Source organism: Xenopus laevis, chromosome 1L (genome assembly GCF_017654675.1).
Source record: "Xenopus laevis strain J_2021 chromosome 1L, Xenopus_laevis_v10.1, whole genome shotgun sequence".
Lineage (NCBI taxonomy): Eukaryota > Metazoa > Chordata > Amphibia > Anura > Pipidae > Xenopus > Xenopus laevis.
Genome location: NC_054371.1, coordinates 119,063,281 through 119,080,971, shown reverse-complemented (window position 1 = coordinate 119,080,971; position 17,691 = coordinate 119,063,281). Strand labels below are relative to the sequence as shown.

At 35.8% G+C, this 17,691-nt stretch overlaps 1 protein-coding gene across 2 annotated transcripts in view; it reads right to left on the bottom strand.

Annotated features, from left to right (window-relative positions):
• pax5.L (paired box 5 L homeolog) overlaps nt 1-17,691 on the bottom strand; it is a 119,430-nt gene that overhangs the window by 35,760 nt on the left and 65,979 nt on the right. For both annotated transcript variants that reach the window (XM_041587520.1, NM_001085768.1), the window contains 1 exon segment: nt 4,829-4,955. In XM_041587520.1, coding sequence (XP_041443454.1) covers nt 4,829-4,955 — 127 coding nt within the window.

Here is a 17,691-nt window from a genome sequence, read left to right as displayed (position 1 = left end):
TCTCATTCCATGGTGTGTTCCCTTTTTATTTATTTATTTATTTGCACAAAATGCATTTCAGGTTAAGTAATAGAAGCACAAGGAGATGATAGGAAATGTTTATTTAGAAAAGATACAGGTATTACACCATAAACCACAATCAGCGTTTGGCGATTATAAAAGTGAGAGGTGCAGTATTTAGCATTGTCTAATGATCATTGAAAATGGGTCATAAAAGCCACAGGTCATATGAGGGGCTGCTGTTTATGATAAATGGCTATTACAGAACTGCAGTACTGTATGTTGGCTCATTTCCAGAGGGCATATCAGGGTTAAAGACAAAAGATCTTTATCTGTTCTGCTGAACTTTTCTTATGTCTAGGTAACTAGACCATAAGAACATTTTTGATTCCAAAAAAATTTACACCTGGCAAATTGAGGTGAACTTTGGTGACGTTAGATGAAGATAAAATTCACATTTTAATAAATGTGCCAGACTGAGTTTAATCGTGATTTCAAAAAGCTCTTATTTTTACCCATTTCAAAAAAAGATTCAAAAAAGCTAAAATTTCACCCATTAATAAATACACTGATAAAATCCCTTACAAATTTATTGAAAGGGGATGAGAGGCAACATAGTAAGATGTGCAGAGTTTGTTCCATGTCTGCTTTCCATATCAGCCAACTGAACCTTTGCTTTTAAACCTAATAACTGGAGCTGCAATGGGTTGCAAGAACTGAAGCATAGTTTAAAATACGAATTCCTTCTTTTTGGACCCTTGCAGCGAAATCATGAGATTCTGATATTTCACATATTTCTTGAGGAGCAGCATCATATGTGAGACTGACATTTTAAATTCTTGTGTTTGGGTTTGAAAGGAAATGCAACTCCTGATTTTGCTTTTAAAACTGTGGACCAGTCCATGTTCAGAACACTGTTATCAAATCATAAATATGTTTATCTTGCATCGTTCAGATAAAAGACAGAGGGTAGGAAAAGATGTTAAATTCAACACACAGCCTATAGGTTGGCTAGTCTTAAAAACACCATTAATGGAGTTAATTAAATACATTTTTATACTTTTGTAACTGCATTACCCCCTTTGGGACCTTATTCTTCAATACCCACTACTGAAAAGTAGCTTAACTGTCCACCTGAGCATTGAATGTCTCATCACATTTGTTACATATATTGTTTCCTTCCATATATTGTTTGTGGCACTGATTACTAGTAATCAGGTAGACAACATTTGTTTAACTTACAATTAATACATCAATCACTATGAGCACCTGGACCCACACCCCCACTTACTCAAATGACTACACAGCACTCAAGTATATTCAAGATATGTTTAATGCTGTAGCAACTACAGCTGCGTTCATGAGAATATATTCACTCATTCAAAAAACTTTACCCACTAAATGGATGTTATTTGGTTTCATCACAGAGTGCAGCCATCTTTCAAGTCGGCATCTTGGTGGTGTGTAGATCATTAGTTAACTTTCTAATGGCTTAGTGAGTGTTGTATAAATTCAATAGGCATTGAAGAAGCCAGACTGGAGAGTGTCAAACACAGACTTAGTATTTAGGAAGATACCGACCATTCTGAACTTTTAGAGGCCAAATATAGAAGTGATGCAGGATAGTGGACGGAGAGTAAGAAATTTTGCTCTCCAACGCATATAACATGAAGAGTGAGCATTCACACAAATATTATTTTTAAGGTTATGTTGTGATTTCTACTTCAGCTCTTAACTTGCACAGAAGAAACTGCTGCAATGTTTGAGGCATGTGTGACTTAACTACAACCAAACGACTTTTGCTAGTAGCACTTACAATCTATTTTTGCTTTCTGAGTTACAGATCATTTAATCAGTTATAATTCAACACAAATGTCAATCTCAGGAACTACTGTGTTGTAGTAAATTACAACACCGTTGGCTACAGATAGCAGTTGTTGCGGTTCTTCAGCTGGAAGGCAGCAATGCCTCCTGCCATACACATACAACACCATTTATGCTTGCTAAGGTTAATTTTGCAATAAACTTGAAAGCTGTTAAAAATATTTGTCACTTGCCAGTTCAATCCATGAGACCCCTAGTAACATAATTAATTATGCCTTTATTAATGTATAACCATTCCCTTTAAAGGGTTTAAAGGAGCACTTTGGTCTCACAGCGTAAAGAAAATATGTGCTTGTTTGGGAGGAAGCTGATAACACCTCTGTGGCATGCCTCATTAGCATAATTGTAACATCATTTGCATAATTATTCTAGCATATTATGTACATGAGTATAATTAAGGTGAGCCTTTGTCTTAATTAACATATGCATGTCTATGTAAGACTACCATTGTCACAAACCTGGCAGAAAGTGATGGCAGGTTCTGGTGGAGGTCAGCAAATTCAGCAATACATTTTCCCACAGAGCAAAATGCCATGCGATTAACTAAACTGAACACTTTTATGACTCGTCCCCCCCCCCACCCACTACATTATAATTTTGTTTAAGATCTAATGTTTAACCTCAACCCCCACATCTCATAAGTGTAGTTCTGTGGACTATTGTGTCCTATGTCAGGTCCAAATAAAGAGTATTTGTAATTAAGGAATACCTGTTTTCCTACAGTTCTGCAAGCCTTTTGTTTTAACACTTGTGTTCAATTATGCCGTGTGTGTATGTGAACTGTGCCTATTCTATAAATGCCATGTTATGGTATCGGTTGCCGTGCCACTTTGCCGTCTTAATGTGATGAGAACCAAGCTGAAGTCAGCAACCTAACACTGTAAAAATGCATCTGCAGGTAATTAATAACAATCAAGGATCTTATAAAAGTGCTGACTGTAGCAGTAATGAAATAGGCTCAAGTCATTGCCTTGCAAATAGAGGAAGCGTTTATGAACCGTGGCAGCAAGCAAGATTTTTTTTTTTTCAATTTAATATTTAATGTTGCAGAAAAATATAAATAGCTTTCAAGTTTTCCCACTATGGCCCACTGCTTTGGTGGAAAACACATTTTAAATAGGAAAAAAAAAAAAAAATTTCTGTTTTTGTTTCCATGGAACTAATTCCAATACACAAAACAACCAGAATATATTTAATTGTACTAGATCCCTAACTAAACTTCAAATAAAAATCCAGATATATATTATAGTAAAGACATTGATGTATTGTTACTTCTTTTTCCATTAGCCAAACGCTGTTGGTCAATGATGTGGTAGCAAATAGGGAAATGTATTTTGTGCCCTACTGCAGTAGAAGTATCAAGGCAAGGTAATGAGTAACTAGAATATATTACATTTTGAAAAGAAGTCCAGCAAGAGCTTAGAATAGAGTTTACCAAACTATGCAGCTGCCCCAACTTGGTGAGCCTACATACTTTAAAGCAGAGTGTTCATATATTTCATAGTTTTGCTTTGCATAAACTCTAAAAAGACACAAATATGTAAGTATTCAATATACTGTAACTTTAATAACAACACTTTGTATTGCATCTCCTGTAATCAAATTTCTGTTAATCAGCTTTATATATGTGATGTATAATTATTTAATTTATAACTATTATCCTGTTGTCATTAATTGTATTTGTTTAACCTACTTTTGCTTTTTGATTCCTGTAATATTGATATTCTCAGTTATTCCTTCTCTTTTGTACCTTGCCAAATTATTCGCAAGTCATTTTATTTTTAAAATCCAGTAAATACAAGTAACTCTGGACTCTACTACTACTGACATGTATGGTGGCCCTGTAGGATATACTACTATTGACATGTATGGTGTCCTTGTAGAATCCAATACTACCTTCATGTATGGTGTCCCTGTAGGATCTACTTCTACTGACATGTATGCAGGGCCGGATTTACAAAGTGGGTGCCCCTAGGCCCACTGCCGTTCGTCACCCCTGTCCCCTCCCCTCTATTCGTGTAAATGGGGATTGGCACACAGGAAATTATAAAGATTATTGTATCTCCTGCACATTTCCATTTTTTTTAAATTAATGTGGGTATGGTTGGGCAGCATGCCGCCCCCTAAAATCCGTCCTAGGCCCGGGCCTTGGTGGCCTTTCCACAAATCCAGACCTGCATGTATGGTGGCATTGTATAATCCAATACTACTGCCATGTATGGTGTCTCTGCAGGACCTACTGCTACTGACATGTATGGTGTGCCTGTAGGATTTACTACTACTGATATGTATGGTTTTCCTGTAGGATCTACTACTAATGATATAAACAGTGGCCCTGTATAATCTACTACTACTGACATGTATGGTAGGCCTGTAGTCAGCATCCAGTTAAAAGCTTTACTTTTAATATTCACAAAGTTCTAAATTTAAAGCCATCAAATAACATTCAGTGAACATTGCTACATTACCAGGGTTTCAATTAGTTGTTTGATGAAGCATATTATAGATTAACCACACAATTGGGAAAATATCACAGCAGAACTGTCAATCAAATACATTTTTTATAGAGACAACAAAAGCAGGACAAACATAAATGTTAATTTAATATTTTGAATGGGCAGTTGTGCTATTACCCATGGTCATGAGCCCAATATTGTGTAAGACAGCACCCTGGAGCTACTCCCACTTTATTTCTGGTGTGGCCCCTGTGTATTTAGGTTGCATGTTACATTCATTGCACCTTGGAAACAAAGGAGAAGCCGTGCAGCAATGGAATCCAGAAGGCAAGTAGAAAGTTTTAGGGAGTTCTGTCTTCAATGGCTTAGGGCTGCTAGACATGAGCAGTGACCCATTAACCCTATTCCAATAGAGTTGTTGACATAACTGTTCTCATTGGATTAACTGCTCTTTTATTAATATAGAAACTGCAGAAGTACAACATTACCTGTTACAAGAGGATACGACTGAGGCCCAGGAACAGTTCCCCCTATGTCTGCGGAAGATGGACTTGTTAGACTAGATTTCATTTCATCCAAACCCCCTGTTAGCGATGCCATGGCTGAGTATTCTGTCTGGAAATGAAAAATATTAATAAATAATTTTTAATAAAAATACACTTGATAAAGTAGTCTTATCATGCTCTGCTATGGGGCATTTAAACTAAACTTAGGAACTATTTAGGATTCTATTAAGCCTGCATTAAATGGTAATGGGAATAAAATAGAAAACATGTATTTTTTTTCTTTTCCTTTGTCCTCTCTTTCATGGTGTAAACATCAATAGGGTTTATATCTGGGATAAATAATTATTAACAGCCAGGGATAATTGTACTTATTTTTAAGATATCATCAGTTTAAGATAAATATACTGTTGCTGATGGATACGTTAACATATAGGAAATTAAAGAGATAGTATCATCTTCTGATTTTAACAGGAACATGTCACTATTCCCCTAAACCAGGGATCCCCAACCTTTTGAACCTGTGAGCAACATTCAAAAGTAAAAGGAGTTGGGGAGCAACACAAGCATGAAAAATGTTCTTGGGGTGCCAAATAAGGGCTGTGATTGGCCATTTAGTAGCCCCTATGTGGATTGTCAACTTACATTGAGTCTCTGTTTGGCAGTACATCTGGTTTTTATACAACTAAAACTTGTCTCCAAGCCTGGAATTCAAAAATAAGAACCTGCTTTGAGGCCACTGGGAGCAACATCCAAGGGGTTGGAGAGCAACATGTTACTCACAAGCTACTGGTTGGGGATCACTGCCCTAAACCAAGGTACTGATAACCTTTGCTAGTGCCCCCTTGCTTTCCTAGAGTTTTTAAGTGCAGTGTAAATGTAGTCCAGCTTTTCTCATAAAGTTGATTATTCGAGACACATGACCCATATTCACAGGCTAGATTTTATCCTAATAATTTAATACTGAATAGGCTGGGCAGCACAATGGTGCAATGGATAGTGTTGCTGTCTTGCAGTGTTGGTCTTAAACTGAGTTGGATTTGTTCCCTATTTCTATTCGTTCATGCTTTTTTAATTCAGATCTTTTAATAAATAAGTAGACATTAGTGTTTTTGTTTTTTGTTTTTAAGGGCCATACTTATGAAGGATCGAATTTCTAATTGAAAAAACGTTGAAATTCCAATTCAAAATGACCAACCGAAATTAAGTCTAAGTTTTTTTGGGTCAAATAGGTCCGTTTTCGATCTAATGCGTCTGTATTTGACCAAATTCGAATCAATCAAATGGAAGGAATAGCGCATTGATCAAATTCGATTCGAAGTTTTTTCCAAAAAAATTTTTTTTTAAAGAGACAGTACATGATAAATTTCAATATTCAAATTTTTCGGAAATTTACATCGAATTTGGACTATTCACTAGTCGAAGTACACAAAAATAGCTCGAAATTCAAATTTTTTCAATTCAAAAACTCACCTCAACCTTTGTAAATCTGCCCCTGAAATTAGTTGTGGGTGAATAAACCTCTAAAACTACACAAATTTGATTTGATAGAGTGGGCTCTAAGTCTACAGTCATTTAGAAAGTTGCAGACAAATATTTGCAGCTTGAGTAGTTTTGAGATAACATACTGGAAACAGCTAATTACAGACTATCAAAGTTCCCATTATTTAAAACAATTCAGTTCATATTGATCTAATGAATAAACTTAATGAACAAATTATTATAAAATAATGTATTGAAATATGAATGTAGCAACAGATTTGACTAACTGATATAACAAGTTATCAGGTTATACAGTCTTATCCTCTATGGATAAATTAAAATGACATTTATAGTAAGGTAATCTAAAACTCAATTTCAAAGAATTCCCATAAAAATGTGCAAAATGATAAATCTTGATAAACACCAAATCCATAGTAAATCATCTTCCTCATAAGCAAATAGACCTTAAGTTAAAATGAATTAAGCACTGGTACTGGTACTGACCAGTAATTTGAGGTTGCACACAAATAATATGGAAGCGAAAGATAAAATGGTACAGATTGTTGGTCATTTAAAGATTATAGGGCAGATTTATCAAAGTGTGAAATCATAGCTCACCACAATAAAATTTTGCCACACTCTATTCATTCCTATGGGATTTGTGTGGTGAGTAGTACTGTACGGGTATAGGATACATTAGCTGGAAACCTGTTATCCAGAAAGCTCCGAATTACGGAAAGGCTGCCTTCCATAGACTCCATTATAATCAAGTAATTAAAAATATTTTAAATGATTTCATTTTTCTCTGTAGTAATAAAATATACCATTTGTACTTGATCCCGCTTATGGCATAAAAAAACCTAATTGAATGCAAAGCAATCCTATTGGGTTTAATTAATGTTTAAATGATTTTTTCTAGATTTAAAGTATGGAAATCCAAATTACAGAAAGATCCCTTATCTAGAAAAACCCCGGGTCCTAAGCATTCTGGATAACAGGTCCCATTCATGTAGTTCTGGCAAGAGTACTGTGGCAAACTCTAAATTCCCACTTTGATAAATCTTCCCTTAGGTGTTCTTTAGATAAATATGTAATTAATAGACATGAGGAAAAAGTTGCAAATACCCTCAAGTCAGGATATTGCCTTTATAAACCCCTAGAAGAATGAAGTGACATCAGTTCAGAAAAACATTTTGGCAAAAGGATTTTCTAAAACAGCTGTTTGAACCATCAAAATGCTACTACTCTGCATTCATTTGCACCTGTTTTGTTTTCTATATTTATGACCCATTAGGGCAGGACTACATGGCCGATTCCGCCGCGATCTGACGCGCTGCGGAAAATCGCAGGTGTCATGTCGGATGCGATGGAAACAAGGTAAGTAATGGCAGTGTCGGATTGTGTCGCATTGTTGATGCGACGCGACACGACTGTCGGATGCAGGCTCAGCGTGCAGCGTCTGCATCCGACAGTTGTGTCGCATCGCATCAATGCAGCGACACAATGGGACAATTGAATTACTTACCTTATTTCGTTGCATCTGACATGACGCTTGCGATTTTGCGCAGCGCATCGGATCGCGGCCGAATCGTCCGTGTAGTCCTGCCCTTAATAGATTGAGGCCAAAACTGTGATGACTGTGAACGGATCCAAACATGAATTGATGTATAATTTGCACCATTTTGTTAATGAATTACAAACTTAGCCATATTATGACTGATATTTTAAAATGGCAAGGGATAAAAAAAAAGTACAATATAATCTTAAACTTCCAGCAAAAATTTCCAATTAACATGCAAAGTGAAAGAAACCTTAGTTCCCAAAGGGAATCATAATATATTATAGAGTTAACCAGACTAAACTAAAATACTGTCTGTCAATCTCAAATTAATTTAATTCAATTAACCATTTTTAATAATATAAGAAAAAGACACCCAAGTGGCAATCCATATGCCTGAGGTTGCCAGAAGTTGCGTGAATACTTAACACAAAGTAGATTCTAATTCTACCACTACAGCTGTATGTATGTACAGTATATGCTTTATATCTATCTATCTATCTATTATTGGCTACATCAATTAATGGCTGGTTACATTAAGGATTGTTGGGGAAAATCTGATGCCGATATTTTTATTACTACTGTCGCTGATAAAAATGACTCTACAATTACTCTAATTATTATTAGTATTCATACTTTTTCAAAACTATTCTTCGTCAAGATTTTAATATCTTTCCTAAGACAGAAGCTTATAGCAAATACATTAGTACTGATTCAATATTCAGAAGAAAATTTCAAACTAGAATATTAGGATTGATGAAGAAATGCTTAGAGCCCATTGGCATAGCCACACACCATGGTTTGCATCAGTAGAGCAGAGAGGGAGTCATATCTGTCTCTGCATCAACGTTTGCATTCTCACATTATTCACACAGTCACTAACTTCTTCTGGGCCTGAAATGAACTGTAATGTAAACTCATTTAGGAACCCATTTACATACATTCAATAAATCATTAAGAACACAGTGCAACCCTAAACTATTGAAGACAGGGGCTGACAAATAACATAGCTATAGAACATTGCCTCCCTTCTCACATTTCTTTTCACTATTTACACATATAAATGTGCAATTTTCCATTTTCTCTTTGTTTCTCATTTTCATTTGTGTTTAATATCTGCATGTAAATGTCGGAAAATAGCATCTGTAATTGAGGATTATGAAGTATAGCCAGCTCCTGACAGGCTGCTAAGGAAGATGGATTATCCTCATTTTTCTGTAAATTTTGTCAATTTTGGAATTCATAAGCTATCAACACTGATCAAAATGTGACTGCACAGCTGTGTCAAAAAAAAAAAAAGGAACGAGAGATGGAGAAACCTGGTGAGGTTAGCTGCCTTGTTCACAGAGTATATTGGTTCTTCCCAGTCTTCACCTATGTGCCCCCTCGCTCTCCCCACTTTCCCCCCCTTGCTTGTCCAATAGATTATGCACTGTATAGAAACCTTTCCTGGTAACTTGCTATTTGCCTAAAAAGAAATAAAATATATAAATTGAAAACAAAGTAAATACTCTGCTGTGCCTATTCAAATCACAAAATGTAATTTATTGCATTTTCTCCCCTCTTTATTTATCCCTAAGTAGCAAATACAATTTCCATTCAAGGGGGTTTATTATGTTCAACTCCTACTAGACAATCAAAGCACACTTGAGGCAATTGTTTAGTCTCTTCCTCTCAATTTTCCCATTACTGGGAGTAAGTACTGTTGGGACTCTTTAATAGCCCGACTGCAGCCCATATCAATAACAGATGAGGTTTAATCGTCCAACACAAAAATTATTTAGGCTCAGAAAGGACATTCAATGTCATTTGCATAATGGCATTGCTATCCAGCGCACCTAACCCGTCGTGCATAAACAAGGCCCTGGGACCATAAATAATGATAAATCATGACGTCCCTACATCTCTGGCTGTAATAGGAGCCACTCTTCGTTGAAATTATTTCAGTAGAAAATGGGCAGTGTAATTTTTGAGACATGTGGCATGCCACAAGGCAGTAAATCTCTTCCAAGCACAAGCATATACAATAAAGAGACTGCCCCGTGAGCACAAAGCAGCGCAAGTGAGAGATGGAGAATATTTGCATTTGCCGTTTAAATTGGCTTTCGTAATGCTGCCGGCTGCAGTACAATAAAATAAAAGCAGAAAAAGATTGAACAGCTGTACTTCCATGGGAATGCTCTAGGAAGTGAGATTTGCTTATGTAAAATATATGTGGCATCGGAGAAAGCAAAGTGGAAAATAAGCAGGGTCCAACTACTGATAATTACAAAGCAACTATGATAATCTTAATTTCTTCCACCATAGCATTAAACCTTTATCAACAGAACATCTCTCTCTCTCTCTCTTTATGGACTCGTCTTCTGTACTTATATTTTCCAGCCACCACTCATTTGTTAAAAAGGACTATCGTGTGATGGAATATGGGGGTTTGTGTATTAGTTGACAGATACTTATTCCTCTGTTTTATTATTTCATGTGACAGAGCTTTTTTGCAAAGATTGTATATTAAAATACCAAAATCTTATGTAAATTGTTGTGTACAACCTCCCTGCTGCATCAATACAAATATACATATATGCATAATGCATCATGTTTATGTTTTTTGGAGGTATGCAACTGAATGCAGCAGTGTGGAACAAGGAAAATCAACTCTACAGAAGTTTCACAATGTTTGTGTATAAAATATAGCAGGATTCCATGCTGGGCCAGTAGACGTCATGGCCACACATAACTCGCTGTCCTTTAATATCAGAATTACAATGAATCCTAAACTAACAGATCACTGATAACGGCTACGGTGTAAAAGCATGATGCTAAGCCATTACTCCTCTTGTGTTGTGCACAACATACATTTAACACTTCAATACTTTGTTAAGCAGAGAACAGAAAATCAATATTCCTATATTTACACTAACATAGTATGGGAATTTAATATATAATAATACTTTCCTCCATTTTTTATTTAGCAAAAAGTGTTTTGCACTGAATGCAAAAGGAATATTTGAACAGGACATAAGGGTGAAAACGTTATACAGAATACTCCTACTATATGGAAATGGTGTTTAATTACAGTGAGTGCTGTGAAGTTGTGAAATTCTCTCCCTGGCACAGTTGTACTGGCAGTTACATTAAACAACTTTTAGAAGGGGTTGGATGGATTTTTAGCAAGTGAGAAAATACAGGGTTATATAGGAAAATAGCTCTTAGTCCAAAATTGATCCAGGGACTGGTCCATTCACTATGTTGGAGTCAGGGAGGAATTATTTTTTCCTTTTTGGCCAGGCTTCAGATGGGGTTTTTTTTTTGCCTTCCTCTGGATTAACAAGCAGTTAGGCAACTTTTATATAGACATAAAAGTTTTAACTCAATGGACTATAGTTACTATATTACTATCAATTTTCATATTTGCCTAATCCATACTCTACTGGTAACAACAAATCTATATGTGTTTAAATAGAATATATATATATATATATATATATATATATATATATCATCATCATCATCATAATTTATTTATATAGCGCTGTCATATATATATATATATATATTATTTTTTTTATTTTTTTGTAGAAACGAAGATGCACACCAGGATTTAGCAAAAAGGTTAAAATTCCATTTTTATCAATTTACATTAAAAAAGAGCTGGTCAACGTTTCGGTCCGGAGGGTCTTGATAAAGGTCTTAGATTTAGACCGAAACGTTGACCAGCTCTTTTTTAATGTAAATTAATAAAAATGGAATTTTAACCCTTTTGCTAAATCCTGGTGTGCATCTTCGTTTCTACAAAGTGTACAATCAGCCATTGAAGGTAGCACCCAGGTATTGCACCTTAACGGTGTGCGCTAGGAGATTTTTGGATTGTATATATATATATATATATATATATATATATATATATATATATATATATATATATATATATATATATATATATATATATATATATCTACAAAGAAGGTCCGCACTCTCAGGTCTTAAAAAATAAATAAAAATGTTTATTGACTAAAGGACTAACGTTTCGGCCTCTCCGAGGCCTTTCTCAAAGTGAGTCAATAAACATTTTTATTTATTTTTTAAGACCTGAGAGTGCGGACCTTCTTTGTAGATAGATATTCTAAAAATTTTGGACACTGCACCCAGGCATTTCTGTACTTAATGACAAGAGTGCCGACTCCTTCACAGTTTACTGTTTTATATATATATATATATATATATATATATATATATATATATATATATATATATATATATATATATATATTCATAGATTTATTTGGTCGTGCCCTCCACAGTCAAGATGATAAAAACAACAATTGTAGAAATTGTGTAACACTTTTCCCTTGATTCAGAGCAATTCAGCATAGTTTACATGAATCTCGCCAAAGAGCATTTACTTGTGTCCATAGCACACATATATATTATTACTCCGAATCATGTTCTACCAGAATGTCAGCTATATCCACCATTAGCCTGTTCTAGAACAATAAGGGAAAACAAACAATCAAGACAGAGGGAGTATTTGAAATAATTATTTAAAAATGGGAAAAAAGATGTAGAGGTTTTGTGTAATTTGAGGTTCAACATAAAAATGACAGCTAACGGCAGCAAGACTTCCTCCAATAGAAGGATAATTTGGAAAGCAAGCACCCTCCAACCTTGCTTGTAAAAAGCATGTGGACTTACCGAGGTTCGGCTGTGGGGCTCATGATGAAGAGCAAGTCGAAAATCGCGCCACTGAGCTGCTGAGCCGCCCGAAAACTCAACCTGATCCAAACGTGGTAGCCAACGAACCTGCTGAAACCACAAGGTAATATTCAGAACAAGATCACCCCCACTGTGATCGTGTTCTGATTCAGCATGCTTTGTGTATGCTGGCGCATGCAAAATAACTAGTGTGATGTATTTTTAGCTGTAGATTTCTTAGTGTGTAACTTTCTACTTTTTAGTGCACAACAATAATCTGCATCATATTCTTCATTATTAAACCCAGTAAACCTACTATGCTACATGTATTGTTTCAAAGTCTTAATTGTGTGGTTATTTTATTAGATGAAACTAAGCACTTTAACTGTATATAAGCTTGTCTGAAATGAGTTGTCTAAATTTTATACCACTCTTACTGATTCATCCTGTAACAGTGCAAACAGCAAATATGTAAAACACTAAACTCACTAAACAGAACTCTTAGCATCATTAAGTTACCTCTAAATGAATTATTGAGAATAGGAAAAAAAGAGACAGACCATATACATGGAAACACAAACAAAATATTTTAAAGACCCCTTCTTCCAGTAATCATTGGTTCATTTTGGGCCCACATACTCAGCTTTAGTAAGGAAAAGTGTTTTCTCCAGTGAATAGTTCAATGTCCTCAAAAACCAGTATACCATAATGATCACCTCAGCTGCACTGAACCAAGTAAACACAAAAACTACTACATGTAGATTGTAGGAGCACCTCGTGTATTTTCTGTTGTTCAAAGATAGCTCCATGCTGAAATGTGACTGTGTTTCCCTCTCATAGCAAACTCATAGTGTGAGTGTTTGAGCCATAAAGTGGGACATTAGCCAGTCAAACTCATCAATTCCTTATTCCTGGGCTTAAAATCTCACATATGGTTTAACATTCAGTTTAAGGTAGGAAGACTCCAACCAATACCAATGATGCAAGTGTTGTTTCAGTATGGGGCACAAAAGCATTTAGGGCCAATTACAACAGTGAGCAGTTACTTGTAAGTGATACAACTGATTTTGTTATAAATTAAGGTCTTGTTTTTTAAGATTTAGACAAAAATCTGTGGTGAAGTAGATACCTTTTAAATATCCCTTTCCATTTTTTGTTTTTGTTTTCTTTGCAATACCTGACAACGCCTAAAAATATACACTTTGCACCATTACTAAGTCAGTAACAGTTTACTAGAATTTTATAGATATTATAGACAAATCAAATAATTCCTTTGTATAAGAAATAAACATATATTATGGTGAATTTCTGTGTTTATCATTCAGTTCATATTTTATTTTATTTATTTTTAATTTAATTAGTGAGATTAGACGCAGTTCAATAATTTCAGTTCCGTCAGTTGACATTTAATAGGGTATTTCTCCAAAGGTTCAACACCCTGCCTATGTCAGTCTCAGGTTCATATGTTTTAGGTCAGGGAAAAGACAAACCTTGACACTCAATCAACTACTTCACCCACCCATATACACATATTATACATCATTCTAGCAGTGAAGCTTACAGCTTAAGGTCATGTTGAATTCACACTATGGTCAGTTTTATCCGGAGCCAATTAACCAGCCTGTATATTTTTGAAGTGTAGGAGCAAATCCATGAATGCACAAGGAGAATATATGAACTCCTTGAAGATAATGCCCTGGCCAGAATTGATCTTAGCCAGGCAGCAGTGCTGTACTTAATCTAATAATAGTTAGAGTATTTTGCAATTAAATGCAGAGAATTTTAAATGAAAGACTTTGACAACATTCACACATATATATGTTAAAAACTTTTGGTTGTGGTTCCATAGCAAAATGTGGTCAATCCGATGTGTCTTTATTGTGGCTAATCTAGTCAATAGGATAAAAATCTAGTAACCTGTTCTAAAGGAGGAAGGTCAAGGGCAGAGCTGACATGATGAATGAACGACGCAGTCAACGTTAGGAAAAATTACTAATCCCTAAAGACAAACCATTTAGACACATGCATGATGAACAAATGACGGACCATCCCTTAACAGCTGAGAATGACAGTGGGCTGGGACTACACTGCACAAATCTGTCTCTCGTTGCAGGCACATTCCTTAAAAAAATCTGTGCTGTTTAACCTCTGTTGATCTTTGAACTTAGAAGAAGGTCACTTTGACGACACAATTTTCCCAGCTGCCTTTCTGTCTTTGTCAATCCAATTGCAGACCCACAGCCCTTTCTATTTTGTAGTGGTATTGATCTGTTGGCAGCAAAGGGCTGGATAATTAGCCAGGAATTAGGGTTTCTATTACAGTGAAGAGGCTGTCCCAGCTGATTTATCACCTGAATAATTTACTGTGATTGAAAGGAAATTAAAATGAACTCCATTTGACAACTGTGCGCTTTTATGGGCTTTAGTGAAGACTCAAAAGCCAAATTAATAGCCTGTGTTGCTTAATAGTCTACTGAGAGTAAATATGGAAGGATTTGTCACTCTTTCACGAGAGCAGTAAAGAGATGTGCTGTACTTACAGAATTCAAACAAATTAACAAGCAAACAAATTGTTTCTAAGGCTAGTTGCAAATGCTGGCACCTCATTTAGAATGCAATTGCTTATTAAATTGTTAAATCCTCATATGTTGCTTAATAAGGTGTCCAATCTATTTTATGTGCACTTTCACTGTGCAGGGATGTACAAAGGCATTGGATATTGCTACAAGGGCTAAATATCACCAGTGTATTGCTCTTGGTAGCTATAGCAAATTTGTTTTTCATGACTTGTAGCTGATGTATTTTCACCATAAAACAGTTGTTTGTCAAATCATTTATTGCAGTACGGTTTATTCCATAAGGCTTGCAACTCAGCTACACTGTGTAAAGCAGGCCAATAATAATATCTGTTGACTTAGCCCCTTCAAAATGAGTGGGCAGCTTATTGGTTTGCATATGGGGCCTTTCAACTCAACCATATAGGTTAGAAAATGCCATTAACTGTAAAAATAAGACAAGTAAGATAAGTTTTATTTGTAGTGTGTAGAGGTTTACCAGTCCCAGTGTGAAGACAGATAACTACACCATCAACAAATTCTAGCAGACACTCACAGAATCCAACTAACAGGCTAAGTAAAATAAATGTAGATGTGGAAAATACAAACCAAACTATTAGCCTTCGTTGATGACCTCCTACTCTTCATAGACAAAACACAGCCCACCCTCCCCCATATATTGAGACTTTTCCTGACCTTTAGACAAGCATCAGGCTATTCAGTTAACTGGACTGAATCTATAGTCACGACCCTAACATCAGAATACATCCTAAATGGGGTACATGTTTTCAATTTAAATGGCCAAACATTCACACTTACTACATACACCACAACACAATCTGCCTGAAGAAACACACAACCCCCTCCTCTACACAGCCTGGAAGACTTGGAGGCAATCCTGAGCCAAAATGAGTCTCCAAGTCATCTGCGAAATAGACTTTGGCGAAAAATCTGCCGATTAAAAATCATTCGCCTGAGCGAAAATTCTCTATCAGTGAGCTATTTCGCTAGTGAATTGTCTTCTTCGCCTTATAGTAAAGTATAGAGAACTGCGGGATTAAAACTGAAAAGAAATATACATTTGAATGCACGCTTGGAATGTACGATTTTAACCTGTATCTAAGTGGTTTTAAAACAAGGACACAAATACCTTAGATCTGGATAGTCGACAATTAATGAAAGTACATGTCCCCTAACACTGATAAATACAAAGATAACTACAACTTTTATACATTTATCTAAAATATAAATTTAACCTGCCTTTTTGCTTTTACCTTGTCATATCCACATATGGAAAAAAATGTAGATGTCACAGTAATGTATAATAAAAACAACTCTGATTTTAATGTACTGTATAAAAATCTTACTTGTGGTCATCAAATGGGGCAATGTGTTATTGGTATTAATGAGCCCTATTTCACTTCACTGAAAAAATTCACGAAACAGCTCAAAATTCATGAAATGGTGAAAAAAATTTCACTCCAAATATACTATAAGTCACTGGCCATTTTTTCTTTTTCCAAATGCACAGAAAGGAACGGGTATTTTTGGAGAAGAATTTTTTTCGCCAATGGCAAAAAACAGAATTTTGCCACGAATCCATGCCTGGCAAAAAAATTCACTCATCCCTAAATGTTAATATTAAGTAAAATTAGAATTATAACCAGAAAGTTTAGACTTACTGTACCTCCTGCAAACTAACCCATTCCCTGTATAATTCTGTAATAAATCCACATGCTATGGGGCACATTTACTAAAGGGCGAAGTGACTAATTCTGGCAATGATTTGTCCAGCGTGATGTCATTTCGTTACTTTGCTGATTTACTAACGGGCGCAGGCGTCACTTCGCAAAGGAGATAAATGCTAGCATTGCTTCGCACTCTAACGCCAGGGGAATTTTCACTCTGGTGAATGGACGTTACTCTGCAAATTCACAAAGATGCAGATTTTACTGAACGTTACCTTCGCCAGATTTGCCTTCGCCAGCTCAGACCAGGTGAAGTGCAATGGAGTGCAAAGGACTCCTCAATTTTTAGTCGAAAAATGTTCTAAGTCCAAAAAACACTGGCGTCTTTTCCTTTTATCAGAGTGATAGCCTGCAAAAGTCCTTCAAAAAATTTTTTGGGTAACCGGGTTCCCCCATTTATTTTCTAACATTTGGAACACAAAATATACAGTGGGCTCATGTGTAAGGCATTATAACAACTCTATTTTCTTTATTTAGGTTCCCTGGACTTGTGTAATGTAATGTATTTGCTGCAACATATACGTCCATTCAACTTTATAATTTCCCGCCGTATGCAAATTAGTTGTGCTAGGCATAACTGAACGCTAGTGCATCTTCTCTTTGATTGCCGACGTAACGCTAGCAAAAATACGCCAGCGTTCAGCTCCCTGGATGCAACTTCCCATTTTTGCCTGGCGAAGTGTAGCGATGGGTTCGAAGCTGTCGCTAGACAAATTCTCGCAGGTTAGTAAATTTCCCCCTAACTCTCTAAGGAGTTGTGTTGTAACCTCAGAAAAGGTTTGTCCTGTGCCAATAATCCACAGATACCAATTAGAT